The sequence below is a fragment of the Eschrichtius robustus genome, chromosome 7 (assembly GCF_028021215.1).
Source record: "Eschrichtius robustus isolate mEscRob2 chromosome 7, mEscRob2.pri, whole genome shotgun sequence".
Classification (NCBI taxonomy): domain Eukaryota; kingdom Metazoa; phylum Chordata; class Mammalia; order Artiodactyla; family Eschrichtiidae; genus Eschrichtius; species Eschrichtius robustus.
The window spans coordinates 111,119,402-111,144,735 of NC_090830.1; the positions used below are offsets into that span (position 1 = coordinate 111,119,402).

Genomic DNA, 25,334 nt, shown 5'->3' on the forward strand with positions numbered 1-25,334 from the left:
TATAACAGGAGATAGTCATACCTGCCTCTGAAGGCTATAGAAGACTCAAATGAGGTGATTTAATGTCCTTACACCCTGCCTGGCACATAATGATTAATAAATAGTATTTATTAATAGTAGTAGTAGTAGCCCACTACCTTGATCTCTAGAGCACCTGCGTAATCTAAGGACTCTTTACATGATTTTTTTCATGTCCTAATGCCCTGTTTTGAGGAAAACTGCTCATCCTTGCCTCCAATAACCAGTTAAAAAAGTAAATAAGGAAAGCGTCCTTCCTGCCTCTGAATCATAGCAGGTAGATAAATAAATATATTTAGCAGTCCTTAATCCCCCCCATCATTAATGTTAGAATGATACAGTTGGAACTTACCTTAGCAGGAGTTTTCAAGTTTGGTAAGCGAGTGAATCCTCTGGAGCACATATTAAAAGCACAGTTTCCTAGGCTACTTCTCACGATTCTGATTAAGTAAACCTGGTGTGGAGCCCAGGAATCTTCACTTTAACAAACCCTTAGATCACACTTTGAAAAACATGGCCTTAGAAATAACTTAGTCCCAGGTGATGAATATTAACTAAACTTACTGTGGTAATCCTTTTGTGATATATACGTGTATCAAATCATCATGTTGTACACCTTAAACTTATACAATGTTATATGTCAATTATAACTCAATAAAACTGGGGGAACAATTACCCAATCCCAGGGTATCAAACTCAAAAGCTTTCAGAAGCCAAGCAGATCATGCACATATAAGAAGGGACAGGGTGTCGGATAAAAATGGTGTGATGCTTACAAAATGGAACTGGAAAGTGCATGCCCTACCTATCTTCTTTTCTTTTTTATAATTAAGTTCCAAAGCATTTGGAACCAATTTGCTAGGCAAATGAAATTTGTCTGAGAATTCTCTGAGCACAGAAAGGTGAAATGACTTCCTCATTATCGCTCGAGTAGTGGTGGAGCTGGGCCCAGAGCCTCACTTTGTGAACATCCTTTTTACTGTGCCATGTTACAGCCTCATGAGTGGAACTCAGCAGTCTCCTTCTTCTTTGCCTGAGACTAAATCTCATACCCAGTTGGAGAAAAGGAAAGACAGTATTGAGAGAGCCCAGCTCAGAGGGTGACTCTAGCCTAGACTATTCCCCCGAAGAGAATTTTCTTAGAGCAAAACGGCCTAGAGTTAACGGAGGAGGTCTTCACCCAGTGGTCCTGAGTGCCAAGACCTCTCAAACTGCAGACAAATACCTGCCATCAGTTATTTTTTGATGGACTTTAACACTACTTAAATGTTTATTTTCAAAGCAAGCAGAAGCAGTTTGTCTCCTTCCTGAGAGAACTATCCACCTGGTAATGGTGATCAACAGAGCCAGGGAAAGAGAAGGTCAGATCAAGTGGGGGAAGGGAACAATGTCAGGAAGTTGCAGAAAGCAAGACACCATATTTTTAAACACTACACACCTATCCTGTAAAAATTCAGGAAAACCAACATCCCATAAAAATAAGTAACAGAAAAGTATCAAGATTAAATCCAGTAGGGCTTCCCTGGTGGTGCAGTGGTTAAGAATCCACCTGCCAATGCAGGGGATACAGGTTCAAGCCCTGGTGCGGGAAGATACCACATGCTGTGGAGCAACTAAGCCTGTGCGCCACAACTACTGAGCCTGCGCTCTAGAGCCCACGTGCCACAGCTACTGAGCCTGAGTGCCACAACTACTGAAGCCCCCACGCCTAGAGCCCGTGCTCCACAACGAGAGAAGCCACCGCAATGAGAAGCCCACGCACCGCAATGAAGAGTAGCTCCCACTCACTGCAACTAGAAAAAGCCCAGGCACTGCAACAAAGACCCAACACAGACAAAAATAAATAAATAAATTAATTAATTAAAAAAAAAGATAAAGCGTTTAGGGCAATGTCTGGCATATATTGAATAGAAAGCACTCAATAAAGGTGATTTATTATTATAAAAAAAGTTTTTTAAAAGATTAAATCCAATAAAAGTTATTATAAGGAAAAGGAGAATGAGATAACATTTTTACAGACAATGAAAATGAAAGCACACCAGAACACATTAAAGCTATTATATTCTGCTTCAAAACAAACCAAAAAAATTTTTAAATGATACAAGACATAAAAGAATAGTAGAAATCAGAAACAGAAATACTCAGAAATAAAGTGACAGAACTCATGAAAGAATTAGAAATAAAAGAAAAAAATTCAGAAACAAAGACTGAACAACCAGGAACACCAGAGTGAACAAACACAACAGATAACACCTTAAGAGAAATAGAAGGTGAAAAAGAGGGAAATTTTAAAAACCAAAAAGAAATTTAAAATATCAAAGAGAAAGTGACAAATATATATATTTTTGGCCGCCTGGCGCAGCTTGTGGGACTTTAGTTCCCCAACCAGGGATCGAACCCGGCCACTTGGCAGTGAGAATGCAGAGTCCTAACCACTAGACCACCAGGGAATTCCCAGAAAGTGACAAATATTAAAGACAAACTAAGAACCTCCAACATACAGATGATAGCTTTATATTGTCATAGTTGGGAGAGATCCCAACTATACTGGGAATATAAATGTTTAAAAATTTTAAACTTTTTTAGTTTATCTTAAACTAAAAAGGATTACAAGTTCATTCAATGATCTTGAAGTTTTTCACTGATTAGAACCTAAGTCCCCCTTTCCCAGGAAAGGTATGGTTTAGCTAGTTTCAAAAAAGAACACTCAGGATAAAGGATCCCATCCCCTATATCTTGGACTGATCTAGATTTTCTGTGTCCTATAGCTTATACAATTTGGGGAGCCATCTAAGAAAAAGAATACAAAAATGTCTTATTTTTATAAATTTTACAAAAACATTTGGCAGTTCAAGGGGCTCTAATTTAGTCTTATGGGAAATCCACCTCTGCCCATATCTACTTCTAATACAAGAATAGGCTGTCTTCTAACTTTTTGTAAATGATTTTTTAAAATATTTTTTTAAGAGCAGGTTTATGTTCACAACAAAATTACAAGGAAAGTACAGAGATTTCCCATACACCCCTGTCCCCACATATGCATAGCCTCTCCTATTATCAACATCTCCCATCAGATCGGAGATGAATCTACATAAATGAATCTACATTGACACATCGTAATCACCCAAAGTCCATAGTTTCCATTAGGGTTCACTCCAGGGTTTCTATGGGTTTGGATAAATGTATAATGATATGTATCCATCATTATAGTATCATACAGAGTAATTTCACTGCCCTAAAAATCCTCTGTGTTCCACCTATTCATCTCTCCCTTCCGATCCCTGGCAACCACTGAGTTTAGTCTCCATAGTTTTGCCTTTTCCAGAATGTCATATAGCTGGAAGCATACAGCATGTAACCTTTTCAGATTGGCTTCTTTTACTTAGTAATATGCATTTACGGTTCCTCCATGCCTTTTTATGGCTTGATTGTGCATTGCTTTTTAAAGCTGAATAATATTCCATTGTCTGGATGTAACACAGTTATTTACCCATTCACCTATTGAAGGACATCTTGGTTGCTTCCAAGTTTTGGCAGTTATGAATAAAGCTGCTATAAACATCTGTATGCAGGTTTTTGTGTGGACATAGTTTTCAGTTCCTTTGGGTTGCTGGATCATATGGTAAGAGTATGTTTAGTTTTGTAAGAAACTGCCAATTTGTCTTTCAATGTAACTGTACCATTTTGCATCCCTACTAGTAATGAATGAGAGTTCCTACTGCTCTACACCTTCACCAGCATTTGGTGTTGTCAGTGTCCCCAGGTAGCTGGAAGAAATGTAAAATGGTCACTGCTGGTAGAAATGTAAGATGATATAACCACTTTGGAAAAGTTTGTCAGTTTCTTAAAATGTTAAGCTGCACCTACCATGTGAACCAGTCATTCCATTTCTAAGTATTTACCCCAAATAAATGAAAGTACATGTGCACACAAAGACTTGTATTAAATGTTAATAGCAGCTTTCTTTGTAAAAACTAAGAACTGGAAAGAATCCTTATGACCATCTACAGGTAAATGGGTAAACAAAATGTGGTATATTCATACAATGGAATACTACTCAGCAAAAAAAAAAAGAAATGAACTGTTGACTAATGAACAACTTGGAAGAACCTCAAAAACATTATACTGAATAAAATAACACAGACAGAAAGAGTACGTCCTGTATATGATTCCATCTATATAAAATTCTAGAAAATGAAAACTAATCTATAGTGATGGAAAGATCAGTGGTTGCTTATAAAATGTGATAGGAAGCTGGGGAGGGGTAGAAGTCGATAACACTGCATTGTATAATTGAAATTTGCTAAGAGAGTAGAACTTAAGTGTACTCCCACACACAAAAAAGATGACTATGTGAGGTGATGGATGTGTTAATTAACTAATTCGAGGAAGCCTTTCATATGTATGTCAAATCAAGATGTACATTTTAAATATCTTACAATTTTATTTGTCAGTTATATCTCAATATGGCTGAATTACAAAAAAAAAGAGAGAGAGAGAGAGAGAGAGACTAGGGAATGACAGATAAGGAAGGGATAACCATGACTAGTGAGAAACACACCAAAAAAATACCCTCACAGGGAGCCATCCAGGCTGGTGCTCAAAAAACCTGGGTAGCTAAACAATACAGGCAATGGCTAGGCAAGAAGCCATTTAAAGCCATAGGTGAGGTGTCATTTCATCACTCTTCCTCTAGCACATTGGCAGAGGTATGATCACTTGGGTGAGGACAGCTTTGTGTATTGCTTGGTGCTTATTTTTTAAAAATATGAAACATATTTCTTCAGAAGTCCAGAGCAAAATAAAACCCCAGAGGGTTTCTTGGAGGGCTGGCTCTTGGACAGGCTGATATGGTCATTAGATACCATGTTTCACTCTTGCAGGACTTAAGCTGAATAATCACCATCGGTCGCCTTGACTTGCCCTATAATGCACCAAATTAAGGCATTCTTTTCTCTCTCTCCAGCCTGTCCTTTGGCAGATTGCTGTTGCTGATACAGAATAGCTTGCCTTTATTACTCTTTCCTTTATTCGGTTTCCTCTTTTTTCATAAAAATTGTGGTAAAAAATACATAACATAAAATTTATCATCTTAACCATTTTAAGTGTACAGTTCAGAAATGTTAAGTATAATTCTCATCATTGTGAATTATTATTTCTTCTTGCCCCAAACCATCTCTTTTTCTGTACTCCACTTTCTCTTAACAGCGTCCTAGTCATCCGATTCAAAATCTCAGAAACAACCTTTGCCTACTTCTCCTCCACTTACTAATTCCAATCAGTTCCATCTGTAAGTTGTGTTGAAGGCTGTAAGTCAGCCACCAAAATGTTTCTCATCTCATCAGTTCCTTCCTCTCCCACTTCTATCTCTACCTTAGTCTAAAGTAAAGCCTTATTACTTCTTTTTCTTTTTTTTGACTTATTTATTTATTTATTTATTTATTTATTTATTTATTTATTTATTTATTTATTTATGGCTGCGTTGGGTTTTGGTTGCTGCGTAGTTGCGGTGAGCGGGGGCTACTCTTCATTGCAGTGCGCGGGCTTCTCATTGCGGTGGCTTCTCTTGCTGCGGAGCATGGGCTCTAGGTGCGTGGGCTTCAGTAGTGTGGCACACGGGCTCAGTAGCTGTGGCACACGGGCTCAGTAGCTGTGGCTCGTGAGCTCAGTAGTTGTGGCTCACAGGCTCTAGAGCGCAGGCTCAGTAGCTGTGGCGCTCGGGCTTAGTTGCTCCGCAGCATGTGGGATCTTCCTGGACCAGGGCTCGAACCCGTGTCCCCTGCATTGGCAGGCAGATTCTTAAGCACCGTGCCACCAGGGAAGCCCAAGCCTTATTACTTCTTTCCTGGATAACTGCAAGAGTTTTATAAGTGATTCTCTTATCTCCAGGATCTCTCCCCTTTGATCCATTATTTACCAAATTAACATTTTTAATAAAAGTTTTTAATCATAAGTATTCCTCTGTTCAGAAAAATCTTCCATGACTCCCCCTACAAAATAAAATATGGTGTCCTTAGCCTACATACAAGGTTCTGCAGGATGTGCCATAAATTATCTTACTAGTCTTATCATTAATAAGCATGCTATGACTTCAGAGGACTGAGAAGAAGAAAAGAGTCTTTGTCAATGTACAAAGCAGAGAATGCATCTCCATCGAGACCATTCCATAACACCAGTATGACCCTGATTTCATCAGTGCTCTCGTTTTAAAGAATGCCTTTCCCATCCGCAAACAATGTTAAGTGTACAAGCCATTGTGAAATCATAGGCACTGAAAGTTAAATGTTCGTGTTTCTTGCATGCCTACATTATTTTTCATTTTGAAATAAAAAATTAATTTCCTCTGAAAATCATAGAACCAATGTATTGGAAAAAATCTTTGGATCTGTCTACTTTTCTTTACATCTGCTGCTACCATCATTGGCCAGGCCACCATCATCTTCCACCTGGTCTCCATTTAGGAGACCTCCACAGCAGTCTCCTAAATGGTTTTCCCTGCTTCTATTCTATCATTCTTCTAATGCATTCTTCACACAACAACCAGAATACATTTTTCAATAATATAAACCATATCACAATACTCCCCTGCTTAAAACCTTCCTACGGCTTCCCACTTCTCTTAGAATCAAATCCAAATATCTTGAAGGTTCTTCCTGATTTAGTTTATTCTACCTCTTTGACCTTATCTCCAACTATTCTCCCCATCTTTGCTTACTATGCTTCAGCCTTACAGGTCTTCTTTTCATTCCATAAACCTGCCCAACTTGTTCCTACCTCTGGACCTTTGCATCTACTATTCCATTCACTGGACTGCTCCTCCGTGGATCCATGCGAGATGCCTCTTTCCTGTCTTTCATGTCTCATTTCATACATCCCCTCTTCAGAAATGCCTTCCATCACCACCTGATCTAAAGTAGGTCTCTAGTCATTTCTTATTAATTATCTTGCTTTATAGCACGTATCATATGAAATTGCTTTGTCATTTATTCATTATCCATCTCCCCCACCATCACCACCTCTGTAATGTAAGTTCTATGACAAAGAGTTCATTCCTACTTTTTGAGAGCTGTATCCCTTGTGCATAGAATAGCATCTAGAACAACACAGCCACTCATTATATATGTGTTGAATGAATGAATGAACCACCTTCAAGCAGTTTGAAAGGAGAGCAGATTGTACTCTCTTTAAATATCTCCAGAGAAGATCTCACCATTTTTCTGAAAATGAATTCCAGCATCCAATAACTTTTAGTTGTCAGAAAGGTCTTCCTAATATCCAGACGAAATCCTTTCTAAAGCAATTGCTGTCTTTTCCCATTTGGTCCTCAATGGAATCATTAAATTGTCTTTTTATAGTCAGGAATAAATTTGTTATTAGGCTCTCTTAACACTAGTTTTACTCTTCACATTTTCTAACATTGTTGTTCTCTTTTGTCCTTGTCAAATTCTCTGTCTCAAGCTTCATCTGTGAGCCCAATATTGGACACAAACACTACTGCTTGAAATAATGCCTACATAAGAAAACCTCAACTTATAAGTACCTACCTTAAAAAGAGCAGTCCTCATGTCACCCCCACCTCTTTCTTAATCTCTTTTCTGATAGGTTCTACATGTGCTTTTATAAGAGACTTTTGTGAAAATCCTTGGACTTTTCAAGAATCTGTAAGTTCAAATGAGAAGTGAAATAGCTAAAGGACACAGATCCTAGAAAAGCTCCTAAACTTGACTGGTCCATCTGTGGTTTAGCTTAAACTCTACACAAAGCATGTTACAGGCACAAGGTCTAGGATTCCAACAACCCAGAAGAAGGTTGAATGGATTACAGTGAAAGCACACTTTAGTGAGAAGTTATTAAGACTAAAAGTGAGCTTTGGGGGTAAAGCTCTTCAAAGCTGAGTAGGGGAAAAAGTAAACAGAACTGAGGAACCTTTAAACTAGATGATATTCAAGAATGTGGCATAATTATTTACAGTAGCCAAGACATGGAAGCAAGCTAAATGTCCATCGACAGATAAATGGATAAAGAAGATGTAGTGTATATATATATATACACACACACACACACACACACACACACACACACAATAGAGCACTACTCAGCCATAAGAAAGAATGAAATAATGCCATTTGTGGAATCTAAAATATGACACAAATGAACTTATCTGCGAAACAGAAACAGACTCACAGACATAGAGAACAGATGTGTGGTTGCCAAGGGAGGGGGAGGAGAGTGATGGATTGAGAGTCTGGGATTAGCAGATGCAAACTATTATATAGAGAATGGATAAATGACAAGGTCCTACTCTATAGCACAGGGAACTATATTCAATATCCTGTGATAAACCATAATGTAAAAGCATATGAAAAATAATGCATAAATATGTATAACTAAATCACTTTGCTGTATATGTCAATAAAATAAATTTTTTACAAAAGAAACCCACCTTTGGGAATTCCCTGGTGGTCCAGTGGTCAGGACTCTGCACTTTCACTGTTGATCCCTGGTCATGGAACTAAGATTCTGCAAGTAGCGTGGCCAAAAAAAAAAAAAGAGAAAAGAAACCCACCTTTAGAAACAGCATAGTGTAGCTGCAGAACACCCAAGACAAAAAGACTGTCTTAAAAGCAGACAGAAAGTCACTACTTTCAAAAGAAAGATTATTAGATTTACAGCTGACATTTCAGAAGGAACAATGGAAGCCAGAAAACAATAATATATTTATATGCTCAAATAAAATAATTATAAACCTAGAATGTATATTTAGTAAAGCTATCTTTCAAAAACAAGAATGAAATTAAAATATTTCAAACAAAAACTGAGTTTTCGAACACACTACAGGAATTCTAAAGGTTGTAATGCAAGTAGAAGGAAAATGATCTGTTTTTTAAGACCACAGATAAAATAATTAGCAAAGAAAGTGGTAAATACGTGGGTGACTCTAAAAAAGCAATAACTAGATTAAATAATAATGACAATGTCTTATGGGGTTTAAATAAAACAAGATAGAATTAAAGTGCATGAAAATAATAGCATATAAATTGGAAGGAAGATAATTGGAGTCAAAGTTTTCTACAGTCTTTTAGTGTCAGGTGTGGTTTACACTGATTACCTTGGGACTTTGAAAAGTTGAATATGGATAATAAAATTTCAAGGGTAAACACTAAAAGAATAGAGAAAGTGTATGATTTCTAAGTTACTACAGGGAAATAAGGAATGAAAAAATATTCAATCCCTTTAAAAGAGGCAAGAAAAGATACAAAAAGATACATGTGGGGAAGGTGGAACAGATAAAAATCACATAGAAGGAAATTCAAATATATCGGTAATCACAGTAAACAGATTAAACAGTCCCATTTAAAGCAAAAATAGATTGATTAAAGGTAAATTTATCTTTATGAGGTTTTACACGAGAGACATAAATCATAAGGACACAAAGTTTTGAAGTAAAAAGATGGAAAAAAAAATACCAGGCCAACACTAACAACAACTATATTAATATCTGACAAATAAACTTTAAAGCAAGAAAGCATTACTTGAGATAAAGAAGATCAATTCATCAAGAAGTTTTAACAATTCTGAACAACATAATTCACAATTTAATCTAATGCACATACTTAGAAGATACCCAACATTACAAAGTATATATTCTCTAGAATTCAAAAATATGTAGAACTGAGTGACGTAAATACACCACACATGTGACACAGCTAAAGCAGTACCTGAAAGGAAATTTATAATATTAAATGATTTTGAAAAGAAGATGATCACAATAGGGCTGTTGAGTGTGCCCCCAGCAGGGCAGTTGGCTTCCCCCAGAGCAAGTGATCCAAGAATGAGAACAAAATGTCATACAACTTAAGAAGTTAGAGACCTTCATGATGGCAGAGGAGTAAGACGTGGAGATTACCTTCCTCCCCACAAATGCATCAGAAATACATCTACATGTGGAACAACTCCTACAGAACGCCTACTGAACACTGGCAGAAGACCTCAGACCTCCCAAAAGGCAAAAAACTCCCCACGTACCTGGGTAGGGCAAAAGAAAAAAGGAAAAACAGAGACAAAAGATTAGGGACAGGACCTGCACCTCTGGGAGGGAGCTGTGAAGGAGGAAAAGTTTCCACACACTAGGAAGCCCCTTCGCGGGCGGAGACTGCAGGTGGCGGAGGGGGGAAGCTTCGGAGCCACGGAGGAGAACGCAGCCACAGGGGTGCGGAGGGCAAAGCAGAGAGACTCCCGCACAGAGGATCGGTGCCGACCAGCACTCACCAGCCCGAGAGGCTTGTCTGCTCACCCGCCGGGGCGGGCGGGGGCTGGGAGCTGAGGCTCGGGCTTCGGTCGGATCCCAGGGAGAGGACTAGGGTTGGCGGCGTGAACACAGCCTGAAGGGGGCTAGTGCGCCACAGCTAGCCGGGAGGGAGTCCAGGAAAAAGTCTGGAGCTGCCGAAGAGACAAGAGACCACTGTTTCCGGGTGCGTGAGGAGAGGGGATTCAGAGCGCCACCTAAACGAGCTCCAGAGACGGGCACGAGCCGCGGCTATCACCGCGGACCCCAGAGACGGGCATGAGACGCTAAGGCTGCTGCTGCCGCCACCAAGAAGCCTGTGTGAAAGCACAGGTCACTCTCCACACCTCCCCTCCCGGGAGCCTGTGCAGCCCGCCACTGCCAGGGTCCCGTGATCCAGGGACAACTTCCCCGGGAGAACACACGGCGCGCCTCAGGCTGTTGCAACGTCATGGCGGCCTCAGCTGCCGGAGGCTCGCCCCGCATTCCGTACCCCTCCCTCCCCCGGCCCGAGTGAGCCAGAGCCCCCTAATCAGCTGCTCCTTTAACCCTGTCCTGTCTGAGCAAAGAACAGACGCCCTCAGGTGACCTACACGCAGAGGCAGGGCCAAATCCAAAGCTGAACCCCAGGAGCTGTGCGAACAAAGAAGAGAAAGGGAAATTTCTCCCATCAGCCTCAGGGGCAGTGGATTAAATCTCCGCAATCAACTTGATGTACCCTGCATCTCTGGAATACCTGAATAGACAGCGAATCATCCCAAAATTGAGATGGTGGACTTTGGGAGCAACTGTAGATTTGGGGTTTGCTTTCTGCATCTAATTTGTTCCTGGCTTTAGGTTTATCTTCGTTTAGTATTTAGAGTTTATTATCATTGGTAGATTTGTTTATTGATTTGGTTGCTCTCTTCCTCCTTGTTTTTAATATATGTATACATATATATTTTTTTCCTTTTTCTCTTTTTGTGAGTGTGTATGTGTATGCTTCTTTGTGTGATTTTGTCTGTATAGCTTTGCTTTTACCATTTGTCCTAGGGTTCTGTCTGTCGGTTTTTTTGGGGGTTTTTTTTTTTAGTATACTTTTTAGCACTTGTTATCATTGGTGGATTTGTTTTTTGGTTTTGTTGCTCTCTTCTTTCTTTCTTTCTTCTTTTGTCTTTTTTTATTACTTTTTAATTTTTCTATTTCTAATAATTATTTTTTATTTTAGTAACTTTATTTTCTTTCTTTCCTCCTTCCTTCCTTCCTTCCTTCCTTCCTTCCTTCCTTCCTTCCTTCCTTCCTTTCTTTCTCTCTCTCTCTCTCTCTCTCTCTTTCTCTCTTTCTTTCTTTCTCCCTTTTCTTCTGAGCCATGTGGCTGACAGGGTCTTAGTGCTCCAGCCAGGTGTCAGGCCTGTGCCTCTGAGGTGGGAGAGCCGAGTTCAGGACATTGGTCCACCAGAGAACTCCCAGCTCCACATAATACCAAATGGCGAAAGCTCTCCCAGAGATCTCCATCTCAACGCTAAGACCCAGCTTCACTCAAAGACCAGCAAGCTACAGTGCTGGACACCCTATGCCAAACAACTGGCAAGATAGGAACACAACCCCACCCACTAGCAGAGAGGCTGCCTAAAATCATAATAAGCTCACAGACACCCCAAAACACACCACTAGACGCGGTCCTGCCCACCAGAAAGACAAGATCCAGCCTCATCCACCAGAACACAGGCACCAGTCCCCTCCACCAGGAAGCCTACACAACCCACTGAACCAACCTTAGCCACTGGGGGCAGACACCATAAACAATGGGAACTCCAAACCTGCAGCCTGCAAAAAGGAGACCCCAAACACAGTAAGTGAAACAAAATGAGAAGACAGAAAAACACACAGCAGATGAAGGAGCAAGGTAAAAACCCACCAGACCAAACAAATGAAGAGGAAATAGGCAGTCTACCTGAAAAAGAATTTAGAATAATGATAGTAAAGATGATCCAAAATCTTGGAAATAGAATGGAGAAAATACATGAAACGTTTAACAAGGACCTAGAAGAACTAAAGAGCAAACAAACAATGATGAACAACACAATAAATGAAATTAAAAATTCTCTAGAAGGAATCAATAGCAGAATAACTGAGGCAGAAGAATGGATAAGTGACCAGGAAGATAAAATAGTGGAAATAACTACTGCAGAGCAGAATAAAGAAAAAAGAATGAAGAAAATTGGGGACAGTCTTAGAGACCTATGGGACAACATTAAACGCACCAACATTCGAATTATAGGGGTCCCAGAAGAAGAAGAGAAAAAGAAAGGGACTGAGAAAATATTTGAAGAGATTATAGTTGAAAACTTCCCTAATATGGGAAAGGAAGTAGTCAATCAAGTCCAGGAAGCACAGAGTCCCATATAGGATAAATTCAAGGAGAAACATGCCAAGACACATATTAATCAAACTATCAAAAATTAAATACAAAGAAGAAATATTAAAAGCAGCAAGGGAAACACAACAAATAACATACAAGGGAATCACCACAAGGTTAACAGCTGATCTTTCAGCAGAAACTCTGCAAGCCAGAAGGGAGTGGCAGGACATATTTAAAGTGATGAAAGGGAAAAACCTACAACCAAGATTACTCTACCCAGCAAGGATCTCATTCAGACTCGACAGAGAAATTAAAACCTTTGCAGACAAGCAAAAGCTAACAGAATTCAGCACCACCAAACCAGCTTTACAACAAATGCTAAAGGAACTTCTCTAGGCAGGAAACACAAGAGAAGGAAAAGACCTACAATAACAAACCCAAAACAATCAAGAAAACGGTAATAGGAACATACATATTGATAACTACTTTAAATGTAAATGGATTAAATGCTCCAACCAAAAGACATAGACTGGTTGAATGGATACAAAAACAAGACCCATATATATGCTTTCTACAAGAGACCCACTTCAGACCTAGGGACACATACAGACTGAAAGTGAGGGGATGGAAAAAGATATTCCATGCAAATGGAAATCAAAAGAAAGCTGGACTAGCAATTCTCATATCACACAAAGTAGACTTTAAAATAAAGACTATTACAAGAGACAAAGAAGGACACTACATAATGATCAAGGGATCAATCCAAGAAGAAGATATAACAATTGTAAATATTTATGCACCCAACATAGGAGCACCACAATACATAAGGCAAATGCTAACAGCCATAAAAGGAGAAATTGACAGTAACACATTCATAGTAGGGGACTTTAACACCCCACTTTCACCAATGGACAGATCATCCAAAATGAAAATAAATAAGGAAACGCAAGCTTTAAATGATACATTAAACAAGATGGACTTAATTGATATTTATAGGACATTCCATCCAAAAACAACAGAATACACTTTCTTCTCAAGTGCTCATGGAACATCCTCCAGGATAGATCATATCTTGGGTCACAAATCAACCCTTGGTAAATTTAAGAAAATTGAAATCATATCAAGTATCTTTTCCGACCACAACGGTATGAGACTAGATATCAATTACAGGGAAAAAATCTGTAAAAAATACAAACACATGGAGGCTAAACAATACACTACTTAATAACCAAGAGATCACTGAAGAAATCAAAGAGGAAATCAAAAAATCCCCAGAAACAAATGACAATGAAAACATGATGACCCAAAACCTGTGAGATGCAGCAAAAGCACTTCTAAGAGGGAAGTTTATAGCAATACAATCCTACCTCAAGAAACAAGAACCACCTCAAATAAACAACCTAACCTTACACCTAAAGCAATTAGAGAAAGAAGAACAAAAAACCCCCAAAGTTAGCAGAAGGAAAGAAATCATAAAGATCAGATCAGAAATAAATGAAAAAGAAATGAAGGAAACAATAGCAAAGATCAATAAAACTAAAAGCTGGTTCTTTGAGAAGATAAACAAAATTGATAAACTATTAGCAAGACTCATCAAGAAAAAAAGGGAGAAGACTCAAATCAATAGAATTAGAAATGAAAAAGGAGAAGTAACAATTGACAGTTCAGAAATACAAAGGATCAGGAGAGATTACTACAAGCAACTATATGCCAATAAAATGGACAACCTGGAAGAAATGGACAAATTCCTAAAAAGCACAATGTTCTGAGACTGAACCAGGAAGAAATAGAATATATAAACAGACTAATCACAAGCACTGAAATTGAGACTGGGATTAAAAATCTTCCAACAAACAAAAGCCCAGGACCAGATGGCTTCACAGGAGAATTCTATCAAACATTTAGAGAAGAGCTAACACCTATACTTCTCAAACTCTTCCAAAATATAGCAGAAGGAGGAACACTCCCAAACTCATTCTACGAGGGCACCATCACTCTGATACCAAAACCAGACAAAGATGTCACAAAGAAAGAAAACTACAGGCCAATAACACTGATGAACATAGATGCAAAAATCCTCAACAAAATACTAGCAAAGAGAATCCAACAAGGAAAGGATCATACAACATGATCCACACACATTAAAAGGATCATACAACATGATCAAGTGAGGTTTATCCCAGGAATGCAAGGATTCTTCAATATATGCAAAGAAATCAATGTGATAAACCATATTAACAAACTGAAGGAGAAAAACCATATGATCATCTCAATAGATGCAGAAAAAGCGTTCAACAAAATTCAACACCCATTTATGATAAAAACCCTCCAGAAAGTAGGCATAGAGGGAACCTACCTCAACATAATAAAGGCAATATATGACAAACCCACAGCCAACATCGTTCTCAGTGGTGAAAAACTGAAACCATTTCCTCTAAGATCAGGAACAAGACAAGGTTGTCCACTCTCACCACTATTATTCAACATAGTTTTGGAAGTTTTAGCCACAGCAATCAGAGAAGAAAAAGAAATAAAAGGAATCCAAATCGGAAAAGAAGAAGTAAAGCTGTCACTGTTTGCAGATGACATGATACTATACATAGAGAACCCTAAAGATGCTACCAGAAAACTACTAGAGCTAATCAACGAATTTGGTAAAGTAGCAGGATACAAAATTAATGCACAGAAATCTCTTGCATTCCTATACACTAATGATGAAAAATCTGAAAGTGAAATTAAGGAAACACTCCCATTTACCATTGCAACAAAAATAATAAAATACTAGGAATAAACCTACCTAAGGAGACAAAAGCCCTGTATGCAGAAAACTATAAGACACTGATGAAAGAAATTAAAGATGATACAAACAGACGGAGAGATATACCATGTCTTGGATTGGAAGAATCAACATTGTGAAAATGACTATACTACCCAAATTAAACCACAGATTCAATGCAATCCTTATCAAACTACCAATGGCATTTTTCACAGAACTAGAACAAAATATTTCACAATCTGTATGGAAACACAAAAGACCCCGAATAGCCAAAGCAATCTTTTTTTTTTTTTAATTTTTTATTTTTTTAATGCTATTTTTGTCTGCTTACATTCTTTTTATTTATGTATGTATGTATGTATGGCTGTGTTGGGTCTTCGTTTCTGTGCGAGGGCTTTCTCTAGTTGTGGCAAGTGGGGGCCACTCTCCATCGCGGTGCGTAGGCCTCTCACTATCGCGGCCTCTCGTTGCTGAGCACAGGCTCCAGATGCGCAGGCTCAGTAATTGTGGCTCACGGGCCAAGTTGCTCCGCGGCATGCGGGATCTTCCCAGACCAGGGCTCGAACCCGCGTCCCCTGCATTGGCAGGCCGATTCTCAACCACTGCGCCACCAGGGAAGCCCCAAAGCAATCTTGAGAAAGAAATACAGAGCTGGAGGAATCAGGCTCCTGGACTTCAGACTATACTACAAAGCTACAGTAATCAAGGTAGTATGGTACTGGCACAAAAACAGAAATACAGATCAATGGAACAGGATAGAAAGCCCAGAGATAAACCAATGCACATATGGTCACTTTATTTTTGATAAAGGAGGCAAGAATATACAATGGAGAAAAGACAGCCTCTTCAATAAATGGTGCTGGGAAAACTGGACAGCTACATGTAAAAGAATGAACTTCCAACACTCCCTAACACCATACACAAAAATAAACTCAAAATGGATTAAAGACCTAAATGTAAGGCCAGACACTATAAAACTCTTAAAGGAAAACATAGGCAGAACACTCTATGACATAAATCACAGCAAGATCCTTTTTGACTCACCTCCTAGAGAAATGGAAATAAAAACAAAAATAAACAAGTGGGACCTAATGAAACTTAAAAGCTTTTGCACAGCAAAGGAAACCATAAACAAGACCAAAAGACAACCCTCAGAATGGGAGAGAATATTTGCAAATGAAGCAACTGACAAAGGATTAATTTCCAAAATTTACAAGCAGCTCATGCAGTTCAATATCAAAAAACAAACAACCCAATCCAAAAGTGGACAGAAGATCTAAGTGGACATTTCTCCAAAGAAGATATACAGATTGCCAACAAACACATAAAAGAATGCTCAACATCACTAATCATTAGAGAAATGCAAATCAAAACTACAATGAGATATCACCTCACACCGGTCAGAATGGCCATCATCAAAAAATCTACAAACAATAAATGCTGGAGAGGGTGTGGAGAAAAGGGAACCCTCTTGCATTGTTGGTGGGAATGTAAATTGATACAGCCACTATGGAGAACAGTATGGAGGTTCCTTAAAAAACTAAAAATAGAACTACCATACGACCCAGCAATCCCACTACTCGACATATACCCTGAGAACACCGTAATTCAAAAAGAGTTATGTACCACAATGTTCATTGCAGCTCTATTTACAATAGCCAGGACATGGAAGCAACCTAAGTGTCCATCATCGGATGAATGGATAAAGAAGATGTGGCACATATATACAATGGAATATTACTCAGCCATAAAACGAAACGAAATTGAGTTATTTGTAGTGAGGTGGATGGACCTAGAGTCTGTCATACAGAGTGAAGTAAGTCAGAAAGAGAAAAACAAATACCATATGCTAACACATATATGTGGAATCTAAAAAAAAAAAAAAAATGGTTGTGAAGAACCTAGGGGCAGGACAGGAATAAAGACGCAGACATAGAGAATGGACTTGAGGACATGGGGAGGGGTAAGGGTAAGCTGGGACGAAGTGAGAGTGTGGCATGGACTTATAAATACTACCAAATGTAAAATAGATAGCTAGTGGGAAGCAGCCGCATAGCACAGGGAGATCAGCTCGGTGCTTTGTGACCACGTAGAGTGGTGGGATAGGGAGGGTGGGAGGGAGATGCAAGAGGGAGGAGATATGGGGATATATGTGTATGTATAGCTGATTCACTTTGTTATAAAGCAGAAACTAACACACCATTGTAAAGCAATTATACTCCAATAAAGATGTTAAAAAAACTTAAGAAGCAATGAAGACCCAACGCAGCCAAAAATAAATAATTTTTAAAAATCTTATTTTATGGTGAAGCATTCAAAGTATTCCCTCCAATTTTATGAACAAGACTAAGGTTGCCACGATCATCACTTCTATTCGATATGGAACTAGAGGTCTTAGCTGACACAGAAAAATAAGAAAAAGAAACGGAAGGAAGAAACAGTCACTATTTTCAGATCATATGATGTGTTAACATAGAAAAGGCAAAAGAATATACCACAAAATATTAGAATTAAGATGAATAATATTATATTTCTGGATACAAAGCCAATGTACAAAAATCAGTTGAATTTTTACACGTCAGCAACAATGTTAAAAAATGATCTCACAGTAGCATGAAAAATATGAAGTACTTAGGAATAAATTTAGCAAAATACATCTAAGACCTTGGAGGAGAATATTATTAAACTTCACTGAGTAACATTATAGAATAACTGAATAAATGGAGGGCTGTATCATAGTCATGGATGGAAGACTCAGTGCTGTGAAGATGCCAGTTCTCCCCAAATTAATCTGTAGATCTGATAAATTCCAATCAAAATCCTAAAAGTGTTTTGGAAGGAGGGGGAAATTGACAAGGTGATTCTGAAGAACTAGATGGGAGGACTTGCCATACAAAATATAAATAATTATTATAAATCCCTAATAATTAAAATGTATCTTACTAACATAGAGATAAAAAATGTAGCCAATGAAATAAAATAGCCCAGAAACAGACCCATGAATAAATGAAAACTTGACTTACGATAGAGCTGGTAAAAAGGAGCAGTGAAAAAAGGATAGATAGCTTTTTCTGATAAATGGTACTTTGTTATCCACATGAAAAGTAACTAAATTGGACCCCTACCTTACAAAAATCAGTTCTTAGTGAATTCAGAGTCTAAATATAAAGGGCAAACTATAATATTTTTAGAACACAATATCAGAGATTATCTTTTTTTAATGATTAAAAAAATTTTTTTTTTAATTTTTTTTTGGCTGTGTTGGGTCTTCGTTGCGGTGCGCAGGCTTTCTCTAGTTGTGGCGAACAGGGGCTAACCTTTGTTGCTGTGCGCGGGCTTCTCACTGTGGTGGCTTCTTTTGTTGCGGAGCATGGGCTCTAGAGCATGTGGGCTTCAGTAGATGCGGGACGTGGGCTCAGTAGTTGTGGCTCACAGGCTTAGTTGCTCCGCGGCATGTGGGATCTTCCCGGATCAGGGATTGAACCCGCATCCCCTGCATCGGCAGGCAGATTCTTAACCACTGTGCCACCAGGGAAGTCCCAGAGATTATCTTTATAACCTATGGGTAGGAAAGATTCCTTAAACAAGACATAAAAGGTACAAGTTATTAATAATAATAACAACAACAACACTAAATTTCAGAGAATCTCAGATGCCAACAATTCTATGATGCACCACTACCTTAAGACAGGAAAAACACGTCAATTAAACTATAGGACAATGTTTTCTTACTAATTAGGGTTTTTAATCTTATACTATTATAAACTTACTTAAACATAGATTTCATGTTCATGCATAAGAAAGAAAATTTGAGAGAAATAAGCTGATTAAAATATTCCTAAAATGTTTTCATATTGAGAGCCTGAATCTTACAAAGAGTTTTTGGCTTCATCCTTGACATCCATCCCTATTGTCCGCACAGTAGCACCCTCTGCCATCAGGAACATTGGTGATCAAAGCATTTCTTAAAGGGTACTCCATGTTATCAGCACATCTCCCAAGCCACTGGCATCCATTTTGCAAATTTTGATGTTAACATTTCCTTGATTTATAAGAAAGGGTCAACAGAATATTTCAGACAATAACCAGGATTTATAGCCATTTTCCATATAGTTCTTAAATAGTCTGTTGTTGGAAATGTCAAAGGATTGCAGCTGTCCAGTAATGAGATCAGGAATAACAACCAAGACCCTGTATTCAAAGGTAATAACTATATCATGACTTGTGGCCTGGCTGGCAGGGATTATAAAATCTGTCAATTACAAGGCTGTATTAATTTCCTATGGCTGCTGTAACAAATTACCACAAACATGGTGCTTAAAACAACACGCACTTACCCTCTTACATTTCTGGACGCTAGAAGTCTGAAATCAGTTTCAATGGGCCAAAACCAAAGCGTGGTCAGGTCCATGTTCCCTCCAGAGGTTCTAGGGGAGAACACATTTCCTTGCCTTTTCCATCTTCTAGAGCTGTATTCCTTAGCTCGTGGCCTTTTCCTTCATCTTCAAAGCCAGCAGCATAGCATTTTCAAATTTCTCTCTACTTCCATTGTCACATTGCCTTCTCCCTTCTGTCACTGCAGTCAAACCTCCCTCTGCCTCTCTCTTATAAAGACACTTGCTAATTTAGGGCCCACCCAAATAACCCAGGGTAATCTCACCATCTCAAAATCCTTAATTTAATCACATTTGCAAAGTAACCTTAGTTCCAGGTTAGGACCTGTGTATTTTTGCGGGGGTGTGGGGGGAGCACTATTCAGCCTACCACAGATGCGAAAATGTGAAAAATGTGCATCTAACAATTGACAAAATAAGATAAAATTGATAATATTAATATAGCTAATTTATGGAACACTTTAATATGACAGGTACTGTTGTATGAGCTTCACATATATTTACTTATTTGTTAAATTCAACACATATAAAAGACTATCTTTACCACCTAGGGTTAGGGAAGAAATTCTTAAATAAGATATAAAAGGCACAAAACATTAGTGATGATGATAATAGTAATATGAATAAATTACTATCAGTAATAATACTAAGTTATATTTTATTAATTGTATTATAATTAAGAATTTCTATTAATCAAAAGATACTATAAAGAAAGAGAAATAAACATACCACAAACTTGGAGAAGGTATTGCTATGCATATAACTGAAAAAAGTTTAAAGTCCAATATATATAAAGAATTTATATATTTCATTAAAAGAGGAAAGACAAATAATCCAACAGAAAAAATAGGTGAAGGCTTGAAAGTACACATCATAAAGTGCCCAGTAGAGTATAAAATGCTAGTTGGAGTGTAAATTATTATAATTGTTTTGGAAAACAATTTAACATCATCTTGGAAAGTGAAAGCTGCACTAACCCTATGATCATGGAATTCCACTTTAGGTATATATTCTAAAGAAACCGCTGTGCACGTGTACCAAAAGACATGTATAAGAACATTCACAGCACCACTGTTATGGGCTAGCAAAAGATCTGACACAATCCAAATACTATCAACAGTAACATGGATAAATTGTAAACTATTTATACAATTAAATACTCTATCACAGTGAAAATAAATTCATTGCAGCTATGCATAGCTGCATGGATAATCTCAGGAATGCAATGTTAAGTGAAAAGAAAGCAAACTGCAGAAGAATATATACAGTATGATTTCACTAGTATAAGTTCAAAAACACAAAACCAACATTGTTTAGGAATAAAACATGTGAACGGCAAAAGCATGCTAAAGAAAAAAATTCAAGATATTTATTTCTGAAGGGGGAGTAAAGGAGATGAGATTGGTATGAGGTATAAAGTGTATTTCAAACATAATAGAATTATTCTATTACTTGTATTAAGCTACATAGGTGTTCAGTGTATCTTGTTTCTTTATTTTTAATTTATATTTATAAAATTTATTTTCAAATTAATTAATATCTAAAAGCAATTTTAAAAAGCTAGATATAATAGTACATGTAAGACTTATACCTACTTTTCAAACACAAATGAAACAGTCATATATATTGAAAGAAAATCCCAAGGAGTTTCAAAAAGTAATGATTTTTCCTAATCACAATGCAATAAAATTAAAGACTAACAATTTTTTTTAAATAACTTTATTTATTTATTTTTGGCTGCGTTGGGTCTTCATTGTTGCGCGGGGGCTTTCTCTAGTTGCAGAGAGCGGAGGCTACTATTCGTTGTGGTGCGCCGGCTTCTCATTGCGGTGGCTTCTCTGTTGCAGAGCACGGACTCTAGAGCACAGGCTTCAGTAGTTGTGGCTCAGGGGCTCTAGAGCGCAGGATCAGTAGTTGTGGCGCACGGGCTTAGTTGCCCCACGGCATGTGTGATCTTCCCAGACCAGAGCTTGAACTTGTGTCCCCTGCATTGGCAGGCAGATTCTTAACCACTGCGCCACCAGGGAAGTCCAGAGACTAATAATTTTTAAAATATTTATCCGTTTACAAAATTTTAAATGCCTTGATAAATAACTCAGATTAGAGCTGAAATCAAAACGGAAAATTTAAAATGTGGGATGGGGCTAAAACAGTTTTCAGGAAAATATTTAAATGTATATATTGGAAATTAACAATGATTGAAAATAAATAAAGTGTATAATGCAAGAAACTCTAAAAAATAAAATAGGAGCTTCCCTGGTGGCACAGTGGTTAAGAATCCGCCTGACAATGCAGGGCACATGGGTTCGAGCCCTGGTCCAGGAAGATCCTACATGCCGTGGAGCAGCTAAGCCCGTGCGCCGCAACTACTGAGCCTGCACTCTAGAGCCCGCAAGCCACAACTACTGAGCCCGTGTGCCACAACTACTGAAGCCCGCGTGCCTAGAGTCTGTGCTCCACAACAAGAGAAGCCACTGCAACGAGAAGCCCGCGCACCGCACCGAAGAGCAGCCCCCGCTTGCCGCAACTAGAGAAAGCCTATGCACAGCAACAAAGACCCAACACTGCCAAAAATAATTAATTAATTAAAAAATTAATTAATTAATTAATTAATTAAATCCAATTAAAGTAGATGAAATCAGTAAAGATACAAGCCAAAATGAAATAGAAAATAAATGGTGGGAAGAAGCAACTCATAGAATAACAATCTGAATAACAATCTGAATAACTGGTGATCAATAAAATGCAAATTAAAATGAGATACCATTTCACATTCACTAGATTGAAAAAATTAAAAATATGAAAATAACCTTTATAGAATCTAAAGAATCTTCCATTCAATAAAAAGAAGAAAAAAATGTGAAAATACCAAATGTGGATAAAGATGTGAAGAAATAAGAAACTTCATATTGCTTAAGGGAATATAAATTTGTATAAATATTGTGGAAAAATTTTTGGCAGAATCTGGCGAAGCTGAAGAGCACTTTTTTTGGGGACCAACAATTACATTTATAGTTACATATTTTATAGAAACTCTGATACAGGAGTTCAGGAGACATGAATATCTGTGCCAGGAGTTCCAGGAGACATGAATATCTGTGTAAAAAATTCTTACATATTCACCAAGAAAGAATGGATAAAAAAAATTTAGTACATTCATGAAAGATATGTTACACGGTGGTTTAAATGAAGAAACTAGGTTAAAACTAAAGAAGAGGAAAACAAGGAAGATACAGAACAATACATAGCATATAATTGTATTTGTATAAATTTGAAAACTTTCAAAACAATGCTATATGTTATTTAAGAATACATATGTATGTAAAGTATAAAACATGCATGGGAATTATAAGCACCAAATCAGAATAACGATATGTGTGGGGAGAGAATGAAAGGAATAGAATTGGGAGGAAGAATGTTAGGGATTTCAAGTACATCTCTAATCCTTTATTTCTTTTTAAGAAATTAAGCAAGTAAAACAAAGGTTTGGATTTGATGGAGGTAGGATGGATACATATATTTGTTATGTTTTAGTTCTGAATGATATATTTTATAATATTTTAAATACTTTTAAATGACTCAAGAATATGTAGAAAACCTGAAGAGACTGATATTTACAATAGAAATGGAAAAGTTCTACTCCTCAAAACAACAGCATCTGATTCAGATAATTTTATCTGAGTCCTAACAAATCTTAAAGAAATGATCATTTTTATGCTATATAATTTGTATCAGGGCTTAGAAAAGGACGAAAGTCCTCCAGTTTTTTCCAAAAATCTAGCATAATCCTGCTACCAACACCAAACTAGGATGGCATTTGGTATCTAAAAAAAGTGGGAAGGGTAGGCCAAATTTACTTATGCTCACAGATGAAATATCTGAAATGACATGTTAGCAAATTAATCCAGCAATGCAGTAAAATAGTAATACATCTTGAGCAAGAAACGTTCATCCCAGGAACCCATGAATGATTTTGAATTAGGAACTACGTTAATACAATTCACTACATTAACATATTGAAGGAAGAAGCTCCATCAGCTCAACAGATACCACCAAGATAACTGAATAAGATCAAAACCCATCACAGATTTTTTAAAACTCAGCAGAAATATTAAGAAAATTTCTCAGTCTCATGAGACTTTCTCTAGTTGCGGCAAGCGGGGGCCACTCTTCATCGCGGTGCGCGGGCCTTTCACTATCGCGGCCTCTCTTGTTGCGGAGCACAGGCTCCAGACGCGCAGGCTCAGTAATTGTGGCTCACGGGCCCAGTTGCTCCGCGGCATGTAGGATCTTCCCAGATCAGGGCTCGAACCCGTGTCCCCTGCATTGGCAGGCAGATTCTCACCCACTGCGCCACCAGGGAAGCCCCAGAGTTCAAGGTTTGTTGGAGTCATGTGTTATAGGCTCAACTGTGATCCCTAAAAGATATTTTGAAGTCATAACCCCCAGTACCTCAGAATGTGACCTTATTTGGAAATAAGGTCATTGCTGATGTAGTTCGTTAAGATGAGGTCATACTGGGGTAGAGTGGGCTCTTAATCTAATGGCTGGTGTCCTTATAAGAAGAGGAAAAGAGACACAGACACACAGGGAGGGCACCATAGGAGGACAGAGGCAGAGATTGGAGTGATGCTTCTACAAGCTATTACTGTATAGATTCCCTAAGTCATCTACTTTAGAAAGCATTTTGCTATCCCATGCTTCTCCTTTCTGTTCTCAGCATTCTTCTCCTTTTGAAAAAAGAATACATGGACTATTCAGGAGACACTGAGAAGTTCAGCTTGACAGAGGTACTATTTCCTCTCTGTCATTCTCTCTGTCGTCTAAATTCCCAGGGAAGGAAACCTGACTGGCTCAGCTGGGGTGAGTACCAACTTAGTTATGACCACTGTGGTGGGGGTGGAGGAAGGCTGCCACATGGTACAAAATCACTGCTGGAGGCCCCTCCGTTGGAAGTAAGACAATCCATGAAATCAGTCACTATGAGCTAGGTAGACAGTCCAACAGTTTTCTACTAAAACTATTATTTATGATAATTCAATAAATATCCTTGTAGATATATCCTGATAAACATTATCTGATTACTCCCTTGTGATAAATTCCTAAAGGTGGAATTATTGGGTCAAGTGTATTAATATGATTAAAGTTTTAAATTCATGCTATCAAATTGCTTTCCAAAGCATTGGATTAATTCACACTCCTACCAGCAGTATATAAATGACCATTTGATAAAACACAATTCCTTTGTCAATACTAGGTCTCATTTTTTTTAACCTTTGACAATGTGATAAATGAAGTTGATGTCTCGTTTTTATCTGTCTTTTCTCTTATAATCAAGAAAGCTCAATATTTTAATCTGCTTTTTGGATATTTTTACTTCTGTGTTTTTGAAGAGTCTAATCATATGAATTAGCCAATTTTAAATAGGGCTATTTTTTTTCATCCTAATGGCTCATCATAGCTCTTTATATATGTAAGAAACTTACTTTTTAAGATCTATGTTGAAAATATTTCTATTTC

General features: G+C 37.9%; 1 protein-coding gene across 1 annotated transcript in view; it reads left to right on the top strand.

Moving 5' to 3' along the window:
• The first annotated feature begins 10,754 nt into the window (after positions 1 to 10,754).
• WNT8B (Wnt family member 8B) overlaps positions 10,755 to 25,334 on the top strand; it is a 45,820-nt gene continuing 31,240 nt past the window's right edge. The window contains exon 1 of the mRNA XM_068547905.1: positions 10,755 to 10,816. Coding sequence (XP_068404006.1) covers positions 10,755 to 10,816 — 62 coding nt within the window. The remainder of the gene's footprint in view (positions 10,817 to 25,334) is intronic.